At 48.5% G+C, this 22724-nt stretch overlaps 1 protein-coding gene across 6 annotated transcripts in view; it reads right to left on the bottom strand.

Moving 5' to 3' along the window:
• Positions 1–22004, bottom strand: part of LOC144170257 (uncharacterized) — a 41540-nt gene extending 19536 nt beyond the window's left edge. For 2 of the 6 annotated variants that reach the window (XM_077699932.1, XM_077699935.1), the window contains exons 1-10: positions 21797–21994; positions 19778–19915; positions 15616–15679; positions 12663–12754; positions 11827–11962; positions 3112–3199; positions 2812–2846; positions 1831–2089; positions 940–1042; positions 40–124 (exon numbers count right to left, since the gene is read on the bottom strand). In XM_077699932.1, the coding sequence (XP_077556058.1) occupies positions 40–124; positions 940–1042; positions 1831–2089; positions 2812–2846; positions 3112–3199; positions 11827–11962; positions 12663–12754; positions 15616–15679; positions 19778–19915; positions 21797–21942 (1146 nt within the window). In that variant the 5' untranslated portion in view covers positions 21943–21994. Of the gene's footprint in view, positions 1–39; positions 125–939; positions 1043–1830; positions 2090–2811; positions 2847–3111; positions 3200–11826; positions 11963–12662; positions 12755–15615; positions 15680–19777; positions 19916–21437; positions 21696–21796 lie in introns of those variants that run through there. The other 4 variants (XM_077699931.1, XM_077699933.1, XM_077699934.1 and 1 more) reach the window with 3 other exon arrangements.
• Between the last annotated feature and the right edge of the window lie 720 nt (positions 22005–22724).

Below are 22724 nucleotides of genomic sequence, written 5' to 3'. Positions count from 1 at the left end.
CACGCAGAACAATCCTGACAAAAACTTGGACATAGGTACATTGCCCTTATGTGCGCCTGGTCCTGGTGGGGCCACAGCAGCTTTGTCATTCTCCCCTGGCTTCACTCGTGGTGTTTCAAGCAAACTGGGGGAGAAAGGAAAGGCCGGGGGGGGGGGGGGGGAGGGGGGGGAAAGAAAACAGGAGCAAGATGCATCATTCAGAAATAATAATGGGTACAGGCCTGATTTAGAGTGAAGGTGCACAGATTGTAAAAAAATCATCCTTAGATCTGCACAAGTAGCCCACAACATGAAATGCCGGCCATTTAAAGTGGCCCCGAGATGGATTTTAAAGTGGTCTTGTTTGTGTCAGAAATCTGCTCTCGAGGGCAGGGGACTCGGGCGAATGCATGCAAAAAGTCAGAACCTCTTGTTTTTAACTTAACACAGGCGCTCTCACAAACACGACAAAAGCGGCAGCAATGTTGGCACAGCTGACTGCTTTACTAAAAGCTGCACCAACATGTAAACAACCGATTGCAGAATTCAAAATGACAGCCAGAATCAACTGTGGCCTAATCAATGCAACCGCAAATTACTTCGTGCTGCAGATAAATTTGACAACGCATGCTTGTGAAAAGTGCTTTTTGGATAAAGCTTGCCGAGTAGACAGAAAATGAGCAGAAAGTGCAGCAGCAGTTCGTAAGAACGCATTAACATCTCTCGCTTTTGCAGAGTCAAGCCCATTCAGCAAATCTACTCGAATAATCGAAAAACCGAATAGCTGACATCCCATTCCCGAATCGAAGTATTCGCACAGGTACGATTCGATCTGTATTCGAACATTCCAGTATTCACAGAAGTGCACACTGAATCTGTTCACAGACGTGCCCAGACCCCAGATGCGCAGAACCCTGTAAATGTCGGTATCGAACAACAAGCAAAACAAAACAGACTTACCCGGTCTTTGCTGGACGGCAGACTAACTTGTGCTTTGGCCAGTCTTCAAGCTGGCAGTCCTCAGAGCAATAGTAGGCCTTGCACACGTTACAAACGTATTCGGCTGAAAGAAAGGCAAGCATCGAAGCATCGGGACGTGCAACACTACGGTTTGGCCTCTCAGAACACGAGAGACAAGACTAAACGAGGACAAGGTGGCTAAGCATGGGCAAGAAGTGTGTACTTCTAGAAGATCTGGAACACCTTTACAGGTGCTCAGTTCTTCACATCTTAAACACACAAAATCCATCAAGTCGAGGCCGCACAAAGCTATCTCGAACGGTTCCAACTCCTGAGAGGGGAACCTGGAGCATGGTACATGCATAGGCAGCAGTGAACCCGTTTATATCAATGGGGTAAGGGGGGGAGGCAGTGAAGAGTCATTGCAGTATTTCTTAATGGTTGAAGGGGGGCCACTGTTCTTGAGAACTGTTTTGTTAGTTTTTTTTAGCATCTGTGTTTTTGAAACCCTGAGGAGCTCAAATATGCAGTCAGTGTGTCTGGCCTAAGTTTGAATTTGTACAGCACAATACCATTACTTTCTCCCTAAATTTTTATAATCTACGCACCTACCAAATACTAGAACGCTTTATATCCTTTTGTGTTCTAGAAGGGCCAGGAAGTGCAACAGTACTGCAGAAATAGTTTGTCCGTGAATGAAACTTGTTACTGCAAAGGCTATAACCACATTACATATCAGGTTAGAAATACTAAAATTTTCGTAAAATGAACAACTCCTGTGCACTCCTGTGAATGGTTGAGAGCAGTCTTGCACTGTTCCAAAGTCGTGTTCCAGTCGTGCACTGTTCCAAAGCTGAGCTCAGCCCATGAGCGAGTAGAGCCAGCACTCACAGAAGTTTGAGCAGACGAGGCACTCCTGTATGAAAGGCATGGGGTCGTCAGTGTACCAGACCTCGCGCTTCTGCACTCCGCTCCCATCATCCGAGATCATCACCCGCAGACGGTCGTCCACTTGAGACTCTTCGTCCGACGAGCCAGACCCGTGCGACGCTGGTGGGCCAGACCGGCCGCTGCTGCCGCTGCCGTCGGGGCTGCTGAAGACGCGCTGGTCACCGGGCTTGCGACCCACTTCCACGTGGATCGACTTCAACTGGGGAGGGAGCACGAGAGGAGCAAAGGGTTAAACGGAAGGAACGGTGCTGATGTAGGCTAGGCGAGACACAAAGCGATCGCACACACCACACAACAGTAGAAGTGCAAGGCTTTTCCCTCAGGAACTACCAGATCTCTAAGTGATAAATCGGCAACCCCACTTGTGATTCCGGCACAGTCACCGATGCCTGTACTGCCAACACAAGTTCAAGCAGAGTTTGCCTTTTTTTTTTATCTACATTACAATTCTCCATGTCGCCAACTACCATGCTTAGGTCATCCAGACCTTCAAGGTCGCAATCAGTCGACACTTGAATTTCTACTAAAATTTACTTTGAAGTGTACACATGCGCACGCCAGCCAAAGCCACACAAGTTTGTGGTACTCAAAAAGCAAAGCATGGAAGCAAGAGCACTCAAAGTGCAATTAATCGCTTACCACTACTTAGAATAAACAGTTATGTGTCCTCGATGATGCGAAAGTGCAGCAGTAAATTGCAGCGTGTAAGCCAAAATGCTGAATGCTACAATGCAACTTGCATCTATCCCACACAGGCAGCCTTCCTAGATTTTTTACCAAGTACCAAGCACCCTCCATAAAAGCTATACAATTGTTACTACCCAAAGCAACGACGACTACGGGCGAATAAAAGATGGCGAAAACATGGCCCATAAAAGTAACCCAGCGACAGCTCAGCCCAAACAAGTGAAGGACACTTACGTCTTCAGCAGTATAGGAAGCGAGCAAGCCCCTTCCTGCAAAAACCAAATACCACAGCATAAGCAGGCAAACACCAGCCAGGGGCCCAGGAAAAAAGCCCACACAAAACACAGGAAAGCAACCAGGGTACTACGATTCCACCCTTAGAGCAGGATGGTGCAAAACCGGTCACAATGATGGAACACTAGTAGTGTGGCACTGAGAGAAGTTTAAGAGGGGCCTAGAAACACGGTTCACCAGGGGAAACGAAACCGAAGCAGAGTCACGCCACAAAAGCACACCACCATCCCTGCCTCTCACCTCGGCTAGCCCCTGGCTGGGAAGGAACATTGTAGGCGGGCAGGCCGTGCCGTTCTTCGATCTTGCGCCGTATTTCCTCCAGCTCTTCCTGTGGGACAGTGTAAAAATTGCAAATCGCACTTCAGCATGTGATTACTTTTGCAACGCGACGAAAGCTTCCCTAAGAAATTTCACTTCAATTGAAATGAAAATTTAGACCAAAATTCGCCATCTAAGTGCAGTGCAACCTTGCTTGAACAAGCCTCACTTGAACAAGAACTTCCACTCAGTGGGCTTTCTCAAAGTCCCACACCAGAACTTGTAGACTCGTTTTACTTTCAGACAACATGCTATGGGATATTTCTACATTTCAAGTCACTTGATAACCTGAGAGGTGGGCTAAGAACATCTGCTGTGCATCTTCATTTTCTGTAGGGGAAACACTAAGACATCTAATAACTGTTCGATAGGCTATGCTAATCGTACCAGTTTTAATAGGCACGTGAAAAGTAACTGAATGTGGACTGAAGTTCCAGGACTAATCCGTTTTTCAATGGAAGTTGGTGGGGTCACAATGAAGGCACTGGTGTGATCAGTGCACAAAAACATGCTGCCCAAGTTTTAATTGAGACGAAGCTCTCTACAACAATGAAATTGATCCTATGTAGCTGGGTGCACTACAAATTATATCCAATTAATAAAAAATTGTGTTGCAAGCCATAAAACTGAACGTCGGCTCTTTTTTAACCCGATACCTCCTGCTAAGCTCACTTTAAAGCCCTGCAAAAGCAACTCCTAAAAAATAAAAACAGCGCACAAAAATGATCAGTTTGTACATCGAATATTCCCAAGTTGAGCAGTTGTGCCCAGTGAGGGGAGAAACAATTTTCCTGCTTTTATCAGACCCGTGCCAGTGCAGCCACAGGGCAGAACTGGCTCCCTATAGCCCACTGGTTTGTGCTTAAAGGGACCCTGCAACACGTACCATCGACTACTAGGAATGTATTGTGGGGTAAAGTCTATTGTCCCAGCAATCTCCTCCCGCAAGAATTATGAAAATCTGTTCACTGTCACCGAAACTACGCGCGATGAGAAATCGCGCATAATCGTTCCCTCTCAACTCGACTACGGACAACGTGACGAAAGCTGCTTGCTCTCTCCCGGAGAGGGGGGCGGCTCGCGGCGTTCTCTTCCGCGGCCATCGATATGTCACAGGCCGAGCAGTTTTCTCCGTTTTTCCACAACGTGGAGGGGTCTATTTCCGGTCTGGTGCCACAAAGAAGCAGTCATGGGTGCCTGCTCGCAAGCGCGCGCTCCGGCTGGTAGGGCGTTTTTGAAGCAATAAACGTTCGTTGTCGAGTGGTCTGGTTGAAAGGGAAGTATTGAGCTCATCACTCAAACTCCGCTCGCACTCAAAACACAAAAGAAACGTCAAAACTGTGCGTACAGGTTCAGGCGTAGAAGAGGTACGTACACAGTGCCGACGATGGCGAATCGTCACAGGAAATGCGAGAAATAAGCTGTGAAGTTGACCAGTGACAGCTACTCGGACAGCCATGGTATGGTGGCTAGAGGGGGGAAGTGTGACGGGCGACGTATCCGCGCCGTGGAAAGGAGAGGCGCGATGTGCGATGAAATTTTCCGCAACCGCTAGGGGCGCTGAAACACCGCTGGTGTGCTCGCCGGCGCGCCCGCTGGCGCACCCGCCGTCACGTCGAAGCTCGGAAGCGTAGCTCATGTGCCACTGTGCCAGAGGTGTGCAGTGCGTGATATTGTGCAATTCATGTGCGATGTAATAGGTAACGTTGCGTGCACTGATGGCGTCGAAAGCGCGAATTATGGTTTTTTTTTGCCTGGGTGAAGCGGTTACCGAACGTGCAGGATATGTAACGAGAAAGTTATGTGGTAAAATTTCTTGCCAGTAGTGTGCTTCTGGCCTGACAGTCATCAGACCAGCAACTGAATGCAGAAGCGCCAACTACGGGGGGGCAGTGGGGCTCGTGCCCCCCCCCGGATGGCTTTACGGGGGGGCAGAGCCCCCTCCGGCCCCGGCTGAGGATTTTTTTTAAGGGCTTGGCTCGACTCTGCGCCCGTCGACATCGGACTGTTGGCCGTCCTGTCTGCCAACTATTGTTTACAATAGGGGTTGGGATCTTGAAAGACAGTTCCGTTCTCCCGACAAGCAGGGGGAAACGCAGGGCCGTGTCGCTTTTCTTCATGGTGAGTTAGACGTGCTCAGTGTGCGGATTGTTGACAACAATGTAGCGCTGCGCTTGGCTATGGTGGCTAGAAGGGTGGCCCTTCTAGCCACCAAATCTTGGCTTTAGCAGCACGCCAGCAAAGCGACATTTTGTCGGGAGCATAGATCGGTGCACTCACTCGTGAGTACACTCATTTGTACTCAAACTCACGAGTGAGTACGATGATGAGTGAGTACACACCCAGATTAAAAAGTGAGTATGATGACGATTGAGTACAGGGGGTAAGTCCACTACTCGAGAGTACAGAACTCATGAGTACACTACTCATGAGTATGAGTGCTCATGAGTACAATACTCATGAGTATGAGTACTAGTGGGTATGGTACTCATGATTACAATACTCATGAATACTGTATTTTCGAGTGCTTGCACTTGTGAGTACATGCACTCGTGAGTACATGCACTCGTGAGTACAGCAGTGCAAACAAGTTCTATCACAAACTCAAGTCTGGACGCACGTGTACGAGTTTCAGACATTTAGCGGTGGCGCTGTGCTGTTTAACTCTCAAGGATGGTAAAATCAGGCAACGAAAACTGCACTTTCCTCCATTGCCTGTCCTTGTTTGGCGCTGTTAGCGTTTTTCGGCGGTCGCTCGCTAAGGGGTCGCGGTGAAAAGGGAAAAACGAGGGGGTTAGGTCTCGGTGGGAAGCGCGGCCACAGTTGCTCTGTTTCTACGGCACCTGTTGATTGGAGCAGTTATTTTATTTTTGTTTACAAATGCGCGGCCTGGCAAAGCGTAGCTGCTTCGTTCCGCTTGCTTCATTCAAATTGTTTTAGGGGAAGCGGTGGGGTCTGCTCACAATGCATGCACTACGCGCACCGAAGTCGCTCATTTCCGGTCTTAAAGGAGCACTGACACGAAAATTTTATGCTACACTTTTATTGCTTTTATCGATGCTTTTAATGGCCTGGCGAACCTGAAACAGCACTTCAAATACTTCAGCGCGCGATGGTTAATTACATTGAACGGCCTGAAAATCGTTTGTTTCCAATTCCCGCGCTTTCATCCCGAACGGCGCATATGACAGACTCCCTCCCTGACCTCACCGCTTTGTGCAGACGTCACTGGCGCCCGCTTGAGAGGGTGTTGCGCCCGCTCGCTGCTCGTGGGTCCGCGCGCATGAAGTGACGTCACGAGCTTTTGACGAGCGCTGCCGCGTCACTTCTTTTAGCTCTCCCTTGATGATGTCACGCTGATGTTCATTTGCTGAGTGCCGCTCTGCGTGCTGCTCCGTCGGCGTGATAAATGAGATCCAATTAAACTATGTTCTTCACGTCGCAGGCCGCTCATATATTTCACCCAGGGTATTCTGTTGAGTGAAGGAAGCGAACTGTGCAATAATATTAACGCCGAAAATTGGTGTCAGTGCTGCTTTAAGCAGTTTCCATAGATGCATGTCATGCTCTGGAGCCGTTTCGTGAGCGGAACCGCTCATTTAAACAGTCGCAGTTAGTTTACGTGATTCGCGTCAAATTGACTGCATGGTTTTTATCAACCACATGGCTTTATTAGGCTCCCGTTTTGAAACTTTTTGCTCAGGTTTGGTAGGACTATGTCCTCGTGCTGTCAATTTACAAGTGAGCATTAGCCCCACCGTGCAGGTTGTGGGTTGTTAATCGGACATCATAATGCCCAGTCGAATGCGTGTGACGCCTTGTTTCGCCTCGCATATTTTGTCGAACAGCGCTGGCATCTTGCTGCTGGAGGAGCGTTTTGCTTTCGAATGGCAACCCGATGCGCTGCTTCTCGTTTATGCCACCGTGTAATGATGAAGCTGACGACGATGGTGAATTTCGGTGGTTGTTCTTCCCCTACCTTCATCTGCTGTTTACTGGCGGGGTGACCACTCCTCGCTAGCAACTTGTGCCGAGTTTAAGCTCGCACTGTGGAAGGCCTCGTGAAAGGGCCGTTTCATATGATGAACGCCAACGCCAGACGTTGGGTTTTTACCTCCTCCCCCCCCCCCCCGCAGAACTTGCTCTTCTCAAGGAAAACGCAGACTTAAAAGAAAGCATCCTGTCCCTTAAAAAACCGTCCACGAACTGTTAAAACAAATGTACGCCCTCCCACGCCCTTTACTCAACTGCCTCACCCCTCCTCCACGATATCTACCAACCCCCCGCGCCCAAATCTGCTACCGTCCCCACCAAACCTTTCCCACCTCCCTTACACCCCCTCCACACCGCCAACCGCCCTCCCGGAACCAGACCCTTTACCGTCAGCGTCAACTCCTTGCCATACCGACTGCGACAAAAAGTACCGCCACCTCGAAGAAAAACTGACCCAAACACAAGCGTCCTTTATGGCCACCATTCAATCCACCATCGTGACAACCATTACCGAAGCCACTGCCCGCCTCATTGAACACCTGGATGCCCGCCTCACCAACCTCGAGCACATCTACAGTCCCCCACAGCACTCCCTAGCTTCTATAAATTCCACCCTTCCGAAAGTTAAAGCTACGACGAAACATCATCGCCTAGTCCTTCTCGGCGACTTCAACGCCCCTCATACTGCACGGGGTTATCCCAAAACAAGTAAAAAAGAAGCGCAAATGCACGATGCCGCCCAACAAGCTCACCTCACGCTCTGGACCGACCCCTCATACCCAACCCGCATAGGCAACAGCGTGGCACGAGATTCCACCCCCGACCTCACATACACTCACAACATACCACGAGCCACTTGGACACGCCTCGACGAAACCTTAGGCAGTGATCATTATATCATTGAATTCACCATAAATCACACCCGCATTTCTCAAAAAATCGGCCATGCTAAACTCACAGACTGGAAATCCTTTCGTGACTCCCCTCTCCCCACTACAATTGAAGACATTGAAACAGGGACCCAAGATATCCTCAAAACTGTCCAAGCCCACACCTGCACCCTAGCTATAACAGAAGATCACCCTTCGGTACACATGCATCTCCTACATCTGTGGGATGCCCGCCGAGGGCTTATCCGCCGCTGGAAAAAACAAAAACACAACAAAAAAACTCAAAACACGCATCGCCCACATCACACAACAGCCAGCCGACTATGCTCGCACCTTACACAAACAAAACTGGACACAATTTTGCAACCGCCTTCAAGGAACTCTCAGCATTAAGTCTACATGGAACATCCTCCGCTCCATGCTGGGTACTAAGCCTAGCAAAGCAGACACCGGATCCGTCGCCTGATCCACAATCACCACCTCAATGAAACTCAGCTCCACACGCAACTCCTCACACAATACGCAGACCACGCAACACAACCACCGAACATTCCACCTCGCAATTACCAAGGAAAAAAAAATCCCGACCTTAACGCCCCCTTCACTCTCATTGAACTCACCTTCGCCATCAGCAACCTCACTCGTAACACCACACCAGGCAAAGACCGAATACACAACAAACTACTCCGTAACCTCAACCCCGAATGCACAGCCGCACTTCTTGACTATTTTAATCATTGCTGGACAACCAACTATCTGCCCCCTCAATGGAAACATGCCGAAATCACACTCATTCCGAAGCCCGGGAAGCCAGTCACCCAAGAAAATCTTCGTCCCATATCTTTAACATCTTGTGTAGGCAAGTTATATGAACACATAGTTAATAATTGGCTCACAGCGTACCTCAAAGAAAACAGCTTACTTCCTCATACCATGTTTGGCTTCCGCGCACACCTATCCTCACAAGACATCCTGTTACAGCTAAAAGACGAAGTCCTTACACCGCTGAGCTCACAAACCAAACGCGCTATCCTAGCTCTGGACATTAAAGGAGCCTTTGACAATGTATCACTTCAGGCTATACTCAAAGGACTCCAATTAACTAACTGCGGCACACGTACATACAATTACATACAAAATTTTCTTACCGATCGCACAGCCAACCTAAACCTCGGCCCCACCCGATCCGTCTCCTTTCGTGCCCGACCGCGTGGTACCCCCCAGGGGTCAGTCATTTCCCCGCTCCTCTTTAATCTTGCCCTGCTACAACTCCCGCCACTTCTACAACAAATTCCACACACACAACACGCACTTTATGCAGACGATCTGACTATTTGGACCACAGGGGGTTCGATTGGGGAACAGCAAGACGCCCTCCAAGAAGCCATTAACACCACCGACAACTACCTTACAGCCCGCGGCCTCAATTGTGCCCCAGAAAAATCTGCCCTTCTCGTCCTCCAAAAACGCACGCAAGGCCGTAAACGACAACCCCTTCCAGACCCACAAATTAAGCCTACATGGCGCTCCCATCCTAACCATCCCTACAATTCGTGTTCTGGGACTTACTATCCAATCAGACGGTGCAGGAATTTCTACTATTCATAAATTACAAGAAACGCTATTACAAATCACGCACCTCATCAAACGCATTGCTAATCGTCGACAAGGACTGAAAGAAAATGACCTCATGCGCCTAATTCAAGCCCGTCTAATTAGCCGCATATCACATACGGAACTCCACATTTGGCTCTCAAAAATAGTGAAATACAAAAACTCGATATAATCATCCGGCAAGCCTATACATTAGCACTAGGGCTACCGCCGACAACTTCCACTGTCAAATTACTACAGATGGGACTTCATAGCACCTGGGACGAACTTCGAGAGGCACATCATGTCAACCAGATAAAACGGCTCAAGCTTTCACACACTGGCTGTCACCTCCTCCATCGCCTCGGCTACCAACTACCTGCCACCCATCACCCCCGCCAACGCATCCCTCTGGAACTACGTGATTGCATCTCCGTCGCCCCAATACCCAAGAATATGCACCCCCTTCACAACCAGGGCTGCCGACAAGCCAGGATTAGAATGCTTCGCAAGATGCTTCAAGTCAAGCCACGAGACACCCGCTACGTTGATGCCGCCAAATATGCCGATAAACCAGCCTTCGCTATTTCAACAGTAGACAATCGAGGAATTGAACTGACTTCCGCAACAGTAATTGGCAACGACTCCACAACTGCAGAAGAAATCGCAATAGCCCTCGCAGCCACTACATCTCAAGACATCACCATCGTCACAGATTCGCAAGCTGCCTGTCGCCATTACGCCGCCGGTCACATAGCTCCCTTAGCCCTCCACATCCTACAGTCCATCCCTAACCCTCCTTACCTCTACATTCTCTGGACCCCGGGACATGAGTCTCTGGAGGGGAACGAGGCGGCTCATGCTGCCACCCGCGCGGCATATCTACCGGGCGTTCCCCTCCAACACTCCAGCATCACCGTCGGAAGTCCACCTATCTGTGCCTCAAAAATTCAAAGACATCCTCGAACATTACCGCCTCGAACGCCGCATCTTTCCCCCACCCCACGACAAGTTGACTAAGGACGAAGCCACCACGTACCGCCGCCTTCAAACCAACACCTACCCACACGGCACCCTCCTCCACGCCATTCATCCCACCTCCTACTCCGCCACCTGCAAGTACTGTCCCCAACCCTGCACACTCTACCATATGATTTGGGCGTGCTCCCACACACCATCCCTCCCCACTACTCCTTCCCCCAACCATGAGCAGTGGGAAGGCATGCTAGCCAGCCCGGACCCCGGTGATCAGCTTCGGCTGGTTGAAAGGGCCCGCCTGGCAGCGACCGCCCAGGGACTTCTGGACTGAGAAGACCCCCCCCCCCCCCCCCCATTGCCACTACTACAAAAATTACGCCCACCTCCCCTCGCGGGAACCCTGTGTAAATGCGACGCATCGTGGGTTTCCCTCGGCGTTTCCGTTGGGTTGATTCTCCCATCGCGTGAAACGTGCCATGAACGCGTACGATGCATTTCCGTCTACTACGGGGTTCCCGCATCCCGTGCACGTCGCTTTGCAGCCTCATCGTCGGTGGTGCTAGCAGTTCTGTTATTGGGCTGGCCGGTGCTTGTTGCGGTTGCGCCGACCATCGCGATAGCAGGCTAGTTAGTCTCCATTCAAAGCAGCGTTGGACATCGGAGCACCCGCGCTGGAACGACGGAGCGGAGCGGCGCAGGTACCGCGTTGTATACCGCCGCATAATGGTGAGGGGAATGAGAGAGAGCAGCGCATGCGTTAACTGAGCGCTAGCGCGCGCCGACGCACAGCTGGCATTGCGAGGAGCGAGCGCTAACCCGTAGATAACGCTGCGGTGAGAGCGGCGGAGAGCGCATGCGCAGCTGGCGCGGACGCCGCCGACGCCAGATGGATGGAGGGATGCATGCATGCATGAACAAGGCGGGTGAATAAGATGCATCGCATCTGAAACTAATATTGAAATAAAGTTTATTCCTCCTCCTCCTCTTCACAGCAATACATTTTTGAACAGTAGTGAAGCCGACTCCAAAGAGGCTCGTGTGTACAGAGAGTGGCTTAGTAAGCATTTGTTACACTACTATTTCAGTTGAGAGTCTCTGGAAATTTTTTCAACATGTCACTGACACCTTTATATACTGAAACTGGTGGACCAGATGAGCAGCCCTGCTGGGTCCCCGTTCTTACCTTTTTCCTGGCGTCAAACTTCCACCTCTCGGAGAGCGACATGGTGTTCAGGTTCACTTTCAGATAGAAAGGAGGCTTGTTGTGGAGCGCAGCAATCGCGGCAAGGGCCTCTTTGGTCGTACGGTAGTCAATGAACCTGCAACATCGCATGCGTTGCATCGCAACTTCATCCACGCCGTTTCCCTCAGCAACGAGCGAATGCGCAAGAATGTAAGCTGGCATAACCTGCAGCCATCAATGTTACTAGTTTTTAGCACTTGAAAACACACACTGCTCCTCCTTAAAGGCCAACTACACTCAAAATTTTGACTTTTTGAAAACCCTATTTCCGTACAGTCTGCTTAAAAAGAAAGCAACATGCAAAATACAACAGCTGAAATACGCATGTGGACGCCGCAAGCGGCCAGCAAAAATCGGCGATTTTGAAACCGAAACCGAGGAGAGCGCGGCCATTGCAGTGACGTTGCAGCCGTCCAGCGAGCGGCCGGACTATGACGGTCACCAGTCCGGGAGAATGTCTGCGCGCAAGCTCTACGCGCGCACGGGGCAGCAGAGCTCGACCGGTTCTCCCGCTGCGTGGCTGGCCAGAGGAAAAAGCCACCGTCGGCTGGAATGTCAGAGGCGCGTCATGCCTGTTTACGCGATCCGCCGGCAGGTGCAGAGTGGTCTGCGGCGGAGCTTTTTTAAACGCTTCTGACTGATTAATGAGGCGTTTCACGGGGCTACCACTTGTGTCCCAGCTTATTTGGGGGTACTTACTACGCATTAAAAATAAATTTGGCCGAGGTGAAATTTGAGTGCAGTTGGCCTTTAAGCCGGAGAGAACAAGCCGTTACCCGATTGTCTTGTCCGGGAATTCTGGCTTCGGCTGAAGCTTCTGGCAGTTGAGCACCAATCCGCACCTAGAGAACATACTCTTCAGTCCAGCCTGCACAGCAACGATAAGGCACGTGTGTGACCACGAAGGCTCCAGGGCTGCTTCATCGTTTAGTGCTATTTGGAGATTGTCATTTTTTAATAGGTCCCTCACAATAATCTATTACAAACTGATCATTGTAAGAATCAACACCGACATTCTACCATCCTGACAAAGGTGGCCCCAACTGCACTTTCAAAGCACCACTGGGAGAAGAAAGTCTTTTTTTTTCTAAATCACAAGTTTGCACAGCTGTTGCACTTCTCACATGCTACTTAAGTAACTCTTTGTTGTTAGAAACCTTTTACACACATTATGACAGGACGGAAATGAAAACATTTGAAGTTATTGACGCCACAACAGGAATCTCTTGTGCTCAAATATGAACACTGTGCTTCTGCGCAAGTCCCTCAATGAAACTTACTTTGACAGAGAATGGTGGCCTGCTAACACTTCTGACTCTGGGCAAAATTGGATTTTGTTTAAACTTCGAGACACGATTATTCTGCTTTCTTTTGTTTTTTGTGGCTGCATAGGGCATAGCTTTTGCTGCTTCCCTCAGCGTTTGAGAATCATGGCCATAACAAAAGCACACCCAAAACATTGCCATGCTTTGCAGTGATACAAAGGACCCAACTACACTGCAGCAGACCACTTAGACCCTCCCATACAGCCAGTAAGGGAAACTGCACATTTCTGATGTGGGCTGGGACGTCTCTGCGACGTCTCAGGTTCTGAGATACCTTGCCGGTTCCCGCTGGGGCAGCAACTGCGGGTCGATGCTACAGCTTCACAAAGCTTACGTCGATGGCCTCATACGCTATAGCCTTCCCTTACTACACCATGCAGCGCCTACTAACAAAATGAAGCTAGAAGCGGCTCGACGGAACAGCCTGCGCATTTGTCTTGGACTACCCAGAGGTTCTTCGGGTGCCGGGACCATCGCTGAAGCTCGTTGCTTGCCTCTGGACACACTCATGTTACAGGAGTCACTCCGTGTCCACTACCGGCATCTACTTCAACCTACACCCCACTGTCTGAGCAGGATCACTGCGGCCCAGAGTTCTGGGTTCGGAGATGCTATTAGAGCTTTGTGCCTTCCCAAAACGACGCAACCACCGCGAGCAATGCCATCTCAGTTTCCGCCCTGGACATTAGCGTCTACTCGTATAGGTTTAGGCATCCCAGGGATGACATCTAAGAAGATAACGCCTCAGGCTGAACTGCTCCAACTGGCGTTGGACTACATGCACAGGTTGCATTCCACCAGGGTTCATCTTTTCACTGATGGGTCTTCGCTGCCGCAAAGTTCCTCCTCTGGACTATTCGTCCCGTCGACTGGTAAACTCTTTTCCTACCGTTTAGACAGACCAACGTCCTCGACATCAGCTGAACTACACTCCCTCAAAGAGGCAATCCGCTACATCCTACGTCAAGAGCCCAACGAATGGACCATATTCACTGACTCTAAACCTGCCCTTCAGTGCCTCCTTAAGAGCGGCAAGCACTTCACATATGAACTTGCCGTTCAAGATATTCTCTACCTACATCACCTTGCAGTAGGCGCTGGGCACAATATTGTTTTTCAGTGGGTGCCTGGTCACTGTGGGATAACGGGAAACCAAAAAGCTGATGACGCTGCCTCTGCAGGCCACACCTGCCGAAATATACGAAGAACATTTTTTACCAAACACGACGCTTCCACCATGGCCACACGTTACGCCCTTTCAGAGAGAAACAGAATGTGGTCAGATCCTACCCACCACCGCAAGTTTCTCTACTCCCTTGACCCTCAGCTGTCGTCAAGACTTCCTCACCAGCTCCCCCGTCATCTAGAAACATTATTTCATCGGCTCCGACTTAATGCAGCTTACACCAACAGCTACCGTTTCCGCATTGGACTATCTACCACCCCCAGGTGCAACAACTGTGCATCGGAAGACACTATTGAGCATCTTTTACTCCACTGTCCTGCCTACAAGGACTCTAGATCAACTTTGCTACAGAACATTGCACGCATAGGTTATACGCAAGGTCCAGTGACCTTAAAAACTATTTTAGGGCCCTGGCCGTCTTCTTCTGAGCAACGCCTAGCCCTAAAATTTCTGTTTTCGTACCTCAGCGACACTGGCTTAATTCAAAAACTTTAAATCTCTTCACTCTAAGACTTTCGCTCTTGCCCTTTTACTTGATTTCGTTGGTCCCTCTCTCAGCTTGCATGTCTTTTCTGCCCTCCTCTCTCTTGGGCCTTTCTTCCTTTTCCCCCTCCCCTAACAGAGTAGCATGAAGGCGATTTTGTACGCCGGCTAAACACTCTGTTTTCTAATAAAGAGCTTCTCTCTCTCTCTCTCTCTCTCTGATGTGGGCTGGGGCACGACTAATGACCACAATGAACCAAAATAAGAAGGAAAGTATTGAGCAAAACCCAATACACACGCATTCTTAACATGCACGATCTAAATTTTTTTTTACTATCACAGGGGAAAAAAAGAAAAGAAAAAAAGAAAAAAGAACTGCGAAGTTTTTCCGACAACCCCACCTGTTTCAGCAGCAATAACAACAACAAAATGAAAAGCCAGGGGCTCAAGTTCAGCATTGGCACATCCAAAACATAGGAACTGGCAATTCGGGGCAAAAAACACAGTCGGTAGATTGAGACTCGTTGGCAAAATAAAATCTCATGAACCAAATGTGCAAGTTTCATTTTGGGTTGCAACATACCTAACTGTGAGCAGAAGGATATTTTGCAGCTGTCAAGGAAAGGAAGAAGAGGCCCCTCCGGTACAACAACTTTTAACTCTACTTAAAACACCTTTACTCGTCTCCACATTGACTAGTTGAATAGCGAAGGGCAGTAAAAAGACAACACTTACCTCAGACAGGCCCGCAGGAAGGTTCTTGACAACCAGTGACCTCGACCTCGCAATCTGAGACTCCCTGCAAGTGCGGGGAGATTTAGGGAGGGAGAGACCTAGCCCTGTTATCCAGTTGAGCAATTTTATTGCTCCCTGGTCTGTAAACATTTAGGGATTCTGAGCCCCTTTAGCACTCGGCACTGGCTGATGCAGCGGGCTAATAAGCTCTGTGAAAATCGTAATTCTACTTTGGTCATTAAAGGGTCCCTAAAGAGCAAAAACAAACTGGCACTCATTGATGGGTTGGTGCTGAAAATACAAAGTGCTCTGGCAGTGCCAGTATTTCACGAGCCGAAAATGCAGAAGCCATGAAAACAATTACCCGCCCAATACATTCTCCCCCACTATGACTCCGTGACGAATTGTGAATGTGAAAAAGGTGACGCAGCCTGTTTACAAAAGACACAGACTGTCTTGTAAACCTTAACGAACATGCTACCCTGTTCAAGTAGCCCCGACGATCACCAATTTGTGCATTCAATATTAGCTCCACCATTTTGATTGCGTAAAAGCACAATTTAAAAGATTTACAAGGGTGGCTGCACCAGCAACCGTCACTTCTCACCTCCACTGGCATCCTCTACAACAGCCAGAAAAAAAAAAAAGTCCATGACCGAGACTAGGTGACCCCGAACTATGCAACTGTTTTGCTGCTCATTAGTTACACTAGCCTACCACGTAGCAGTTCCTCTGCCCTCTGTTAGACAGCACCACAAAGGCATAGGGGGGCCCACTAAGAAAGGCTGCAGTAGTGCGACACAACATTTGCAATCTTTGGGTTCAGCATGGCTCTTAGTGTTATTCGTGAATTTTGTCTCAAACATTTAAAAAGCAGTTTCCATCTTTCAACGTTTCCACTCGTGCATACAAGAGCTTTTCTACTGTTTCCACCCGTAAATGAAACAGCACTACTGGACTCTGTCTACATTGTGCTGGTTTAATTAAGATACATCCCCACTGTACCACCAAACAAAAGCTGGCCAGAAAGGGGCAACAGCATTCATAATGCGTACACAATGTGGTTACGTGAAAGAGCCCATAAAAGCCAGCACCAGTGCCACTCTAAAAATGCCAACTGTCTGCATGGAAGATGTATAGCGTATTCAAGGAAACCACACCAAAACAAAACATTTGTAATATACAAAACCAAGAGCTACAAATAATATCTAGTACGCCCACACCCTACAAAACGCCCTTTTCCAACACGTTAAGACAGGTCAAAGCTGCACTGTATGCCCACAAAGCTAAGGTTTCAAGTGAACAATAGGACAGACGACAAGCTGCTAGACTTTACTCTTTCGCGACCACCGGAAAATTGACAGATTTTTAGGGGTCCAAGAAAACATTTTTTTTTCTGCTAAAAAAATTGGTTAGGCACTAATTACAGGAATACAAAATGCAGAATATTTAACAGCCTTTCCAATAACATCAGTTTTTAAAATGTTTTCATACATAATAGCTGCGGAAAAAATATCAATATCAAAATTTTTGTCAAGTTGTTGAAGAAAATAATAATAAAAAAAATTACGCCCATCTTCCCATCGGGGGGTTCAATTGGCGTTTCCATTGGGTTGATTCTCTAAATCGGGTGAAACGTGTTGTGAACGCATATGATGCATTTCCATCACATGCGGGTGTTCTCATACGCGGGAAGATGGGCGTAATTCGGTGGTCGTGACGTTGCCTTGAGCGTTTGCGCTGACGCTGGTATTGGAGTGTGTCAGTCCACTCGCTGAGGGGACCGTTGCTTCCATCACGTCTTCATCGGAAGAATCAAGCCAAGCAGGAAGTCGTCAAGCAAGTCACACGGAGTCGAAGAAGAGCGAGCGCTGACTGAACTGCCGCAGCGCGCTACCCGCTTTATATTCACAGCGCCTGAAGGACAGGAGACAGCGGAGGAGAGGCGCGCATGCGTGCACTTGCGCACCGGAGCAGACGCGAGCAAAGCGAAGCGCGAGCGCAGCTGTTATGCTAATGCGACGGAGTGAGAGCGTTGTGCACAGCTGTCGGAGAGAAGAACGGGGGAGAGTTGCGCATGCGCAAGTGGTGTGTGGACACCGACGGCGGAGGGACATGCCCCAGAGCAAGAGATGCGTCGCATCTAAAAGGAGCTGTGTAAAGCAAACCAGTGGTAGTAGAAAAAAAATTAGAATACACATTTTGTAGGGAAACATTTCAGAAACACGCCCTAGAAAAAAATGTCGACTTGCACGGAACAGTTTGCCAGATATAAAAAAAAATGTTAGCATGTGTGGTGCTCGTGCCATGCAGTGAAACCCAACCTCCATTTCAAAATGTGCAATCTCGGGTGGTTCCCTGGAAGAAATCAGGCGGTTTGACATTATCAGAGGCACCAATTTGCCCCCACGTAACGTAAAAACATCTTGTCAATGACTGAATTGGTATTTATGGCCAGCACAGTATTTGGGACAAGCACGTGATGCGGAAAAACATGCATGAAGTTGAAAACGGAACTCCGTGGTTGATGCTTGCTGACGTTCACTGTCAGTTATCTCTCAAAACATAGAGTTAAGCTTTATTATCATCGTCTGACTCACTACTGTAGCCTTGCTTGCAGGAATGAGGTGCGATACGCTAGAACCGTGCCCTGCAAACTTTGGCCAAGTAGCGGTTGCGCAATAAAGATCAGCACTACGAGCCTTCTCCATTGTAGCGCCGCCTAACGCTTTTGAAATGAAACAGTACAAAACCTATTCAAGACTCTGTCCGAATAGACAGTTCAACTAAGAAGAAACACTCGACCCCGGGAGATACTTTCGTATGGAAACGAAACTACAGTGTACGAAACTGACAGGCGAACAGCTGTCGGTGTGTAAGGCCGGTGTGAAGTACTCTCCTCATGGAACAGATATCTGGCGACTAGGTGTTATCTTCTGACTTGCATCGGAAGTTCTTATCGCAGAAATCAGGTTAGGGTTGGGTGAGATCAGGAGCGGCATGCTTTTTTTGAGGATCAGTCGCAGACACTCAAGGCGCCATGGCATATAGGCTTGAAGTTGAGTAACTGCGTAGTAGCGCCCAATATAAATTTCGCGATGCAGAAACGAAACCGAAACTGTTGTAAACTGTTCGCGAATGGTCCTGTGGTAAGTGGAACTACAGCACAACTTATCGCAACGTGCGCAAAGCCAATGAAACTGCCTAAAATCATAAAGTAGCTTTGCAAACAGGCACTGCTTGACATTTTCAGCCGATTTCAGGGATTATTACTGTCAGAGTGAAAACCTGACGATTGAAAATCGTTTGGTGATTCAACCACTCGTGCCCTGATAACAAAAACCAAACGCTGATGCAGCGTAATTATGAGTTGCATGTATTCTTCGTAGGTACCAGTGATGCGCGAAACGCATGTCAAAAATCACGTTTTTGTTTCAAAAATGAAAACAAAGCTGATTTTGAAAGGGCATTTTCTCAGCTAACTTTAAATAGCTTTACTTGTTCCATCAATGCCTGGAACGCTATGAAAACAGGCTCCCAAGGTATCGTGCAAATTGAACGATTTTGAATAGGCATGGTCGCGAAAGAGTAAACTTACTCCATCTAATATATTTTTCTTAACTGGAAATAAAGCCGGATAATTACATAGTAAAAGATTCTTCCAGGGTTTCCTGTCACAAACACAGCTGCAGCATCAAGCCAATCTTCGCAAAAAGTAATACTTACAAACACTTTTTTTCCGAAATCAATAACTGACTAGAATTTGTTGCCCTGAAACTGATACTTCCTGTTCCAATGTGAAATGTGCTTTGTTTCCTGAGTTTCACAATATTTCTTTCATTTAACAACATGTTTGCCCAAGAGTGCGGTGCTTTAATTTTGGGTTGTGTTGCAGTGTGTGTACCCTGCCCTGTGAAAACGCGTGAAATTTGATGGTGAATGATATGTTTTTCTTACCTTTGATGTATTCTAGTAACAATTATGTTGTAACTTTGTTGTTCCTTTGTTTTACCTTTGAACATGCTGTACCTCGCAATATATGATAAATAAAATAAATAGGATACTGGGCACTGTTAGGTTGTTTTGTCCACAATTTCTTGTGATAACATTGATGCACTTCAAGAGCCACGCACTCAAGCAACAAAAGGAAAGTTGACAGTACTCTGAAAATGCTGGCAAGCACTCTAGCGGCAGATGGACTCCAGGGCCGGTGGTGTAGCTGTTGAAAGCCGCAGAGCGGTACACTTCAGCCCTTGGGTCCCAGTCAGTGGCCTCGCCTAAATCATGCGACATGACGGACCTTGAAAACAGAAAAACAGAAGGTAGAACTAGTCGGGCGCAGCAAAAAGTAGATGGCAGGACCTTACATCCCTCTGCACACTATTGGGCTGCAACGCTGGAAGCATTACGGAGACTTCATTACGTAAAGAAGGAACGATGTCCAGTGCAGGGGCAAGCAGCGTCGTTTCATCCCGCTCCCTCTTAGCATGACAGCGCGTGACAAGCAGTAGCAAGCATTCAATCCAGCTCCTCCCAAGGAACAGTGGCATATATGCTCGTGCAAGCATCATAACCCTGATCTGGCTCCGCACCTATGACTGACAAGATCCACCAGTAATGCTTCCGGCATTAAAGGGACACTGAAGTCAAAATGCAAGTTGCTGTAAATCAAGAGATTAGCTCACTGAGAACATGACTATACCACTCACGCGTAGCTTTTTTTAAAGGTAGAAAACAGCAAAAACATGAAGACCGGTGCCACTTCCTATACCGTGCGACTTGCACCGGAAGTGGTTAAATTGTCTGGCAGTTGCAACGTCTTTCTGCTTTTCAAGGAAGTGTGCAAGCTACGCACAAGCGGTTGGGTCGGTGCCAACATTTGCAGGGCCTCACAAAGACATTTTTGTTTTGTTCAAGAAAGCGTCAATACTGATCACGGGTCCCACGAAGGAACATTTTGCTTAATGGTCCGGAGGTGCAAAGGATGTGGGAGTTCGGGAAAGCACGACCGCTTTGACCAAAACCACTTGGTACGCAGTAGCGTTGCGTTCAATTGCTTGTGCTGTTTGTGTCACATTTGATTAGCGATTTCTCAGCAATTAAGGCATATTACGGCACTAAATCAACGCTGAAATGGCAATGTGAAGGTACGATTTTCGTGTGAAACCAACTCGTTGCTTTCATGCTTTCAATGTCCCTTTAAGAACCGGATTGGTAGCTCGCACTGAGAGCACCACAGTGTACGTGGCCGGTTTTTATTTCTTTAACTGAACGAGGTTGCGTTTTGTCTTCATGGCCCCGTTAAAGGAAGAGCGGACCTTCTGATTTTAAAATTTGCACAGCAGGTAGGTTAGAGTGCGTTAGCTGAAGAATGTCAGCATTAATATTCATCAATATTTGTGCAATGCGGACTGCGAAGTGACGCTTTAGCGAACGCGCTGCGGTAAACGCTACAGTACGAGGCTTCCCGCAATATCAGGAAGTTCTTCAAGGTCTTCAAGCACTTGCTCATCACTAGCAACCTAGTTACAGTAACAAGGTAAGTGCACGACGCAATACGCAGACGCCGAAGCAATCGACTGCTGACGACGAGACACCGTCGTCTACTCAAGGTTAAAGAAGGCGGACCTCTTTAGAGTTTAAATAGCAGGGAGGTTGCCACATTTTTTGCTGCAGATTCACAGTATTAATCTGATCTTCAATCTTTGTACAATTTAGCTTGCGGAGTGAGGCTTTATCGCACACGTTGAGATGAAAACAATAGCTGAGCCTTCCCGCAGTACCGGGAAGTTCTTTCAAGCCTTCGGGAAAACGCTAATCACCAAAAATATTTCCCAGTGCCGTCAGTAAAAGCCACAACAACGTAAATTCACGACGTAGTACGCAGACGCGCAGTAATGGAACCATGAGCTTAGTGTCATAACACTGCCGTCTCAGGCGAATTCCCCGCAATGAATTCAAACAAAAAGGTCATATCACGCAGCACTTCACAAGTTACAAAGCCTCGCCCTTGAAGCCTGTACGTATTCTTGATAAGACCGCTTTCCACTCGGTTGGCGAAGCGTCCAAGAACGCGGATGGCGCACAGGCGAAACGAGCTGTAATGGGGAGCACGTGTCTTAGCGCGTTTAGAACGAGCTCCATGTCATATCACTACAGAAATGTCATGCTAAAAAATTACCTCAAGAAACAAAGCCAGCTTGTGGTAGACCGCTCAATTAATTTTTCAGCATCTGGCAGCTTACAGCAGACCTGACGCGAGAGCACGACCAACTCGGACAGAGACGATTCGAACGTACGGCATAGAGCCCGCGGTGCGTTTCGCATAGAGAGTTTCGTTTGATGACAATGCGGGCCGCAAGCCAGCAAGCCACAGTAAGCCAGTAGAAAGCCGCGAAAACGATAAGCGGTAACCACATGGAGCGATTTTTCCAGCGACGCGACGAGCGACGCGACTAGGATCCGCAGTCGCCGAACCGAAGTCGCTCGCCGAGGCAACCACATGACAGCGACGGCTCGAGCGACTGAGCATGCGACTGAGGATGGCGATTTCAATGTTTCCGCACTGCGCATAATAACGCGCTTGGTACGCTGGATGTTTGCAAACATTTTTTTTGTTCATTTGTCATAAAAAGCATGACTAAAAAGTATTACGCCTTTCTACCTTGCTTTTTGCACTTCGTTGCATCTCTAAAACTGGTTTGGGTTAGCGATAGTGCACGCTTTTCCTTCTGCGCCTCGTTTCTCGGCTCCAACATGAACGCCGTGAAGAATTCGCTTTCTCAACGTCGTTTTTCTCACACGGGTCTCACCCAGTGTGAGCGGGAGTTCTTGCTTCTGCTTCAGCGTGTACACAAGAATTTGCCACGCAAAGCTATCTTTGCCGCTGCACCGCAAACGTCGTCTGCGTGGATTTGCACAATCTTCCCCCCGTTCTCTTTCAAAACCGGAGGTTGCGTGCTTACGTAGGGGCTCTCCTATTGGCTAGTCGCTGGGGCCACTTCCGGGAGGCGAGCGACTGTTTCTGGCGGCCCAGAACCGAGCGATTCGATGAGCGACTTGGTGCGCGGCGAAAAGTAGTTCGTCGCTAGTCGCGTCGCGCCCCAAGT

Source organism: Haemaphysalis longicornis, unplaced genomic scaffold, assembly GCF_048455015.1.
Source record: "Haemaphysalis longicornis isolate Haplotype H1 unplaced genomic scaffold, Haemaphysalis longicornis Haplotype H1 scaffold_2, whole genome shotgun sequence".
In the NCBI taxonomy this organism is placed as follows: domain Eukaryota; kingdom Metazoa; phylum Arthropoda; class Arachnida; order Ixodida; family Ixodidae; genus Haemaphysalis; species Haemaphysalis longicornis.
This window is presented reverse-complemented; position numbering and strand designations above follow the sequence as displayed.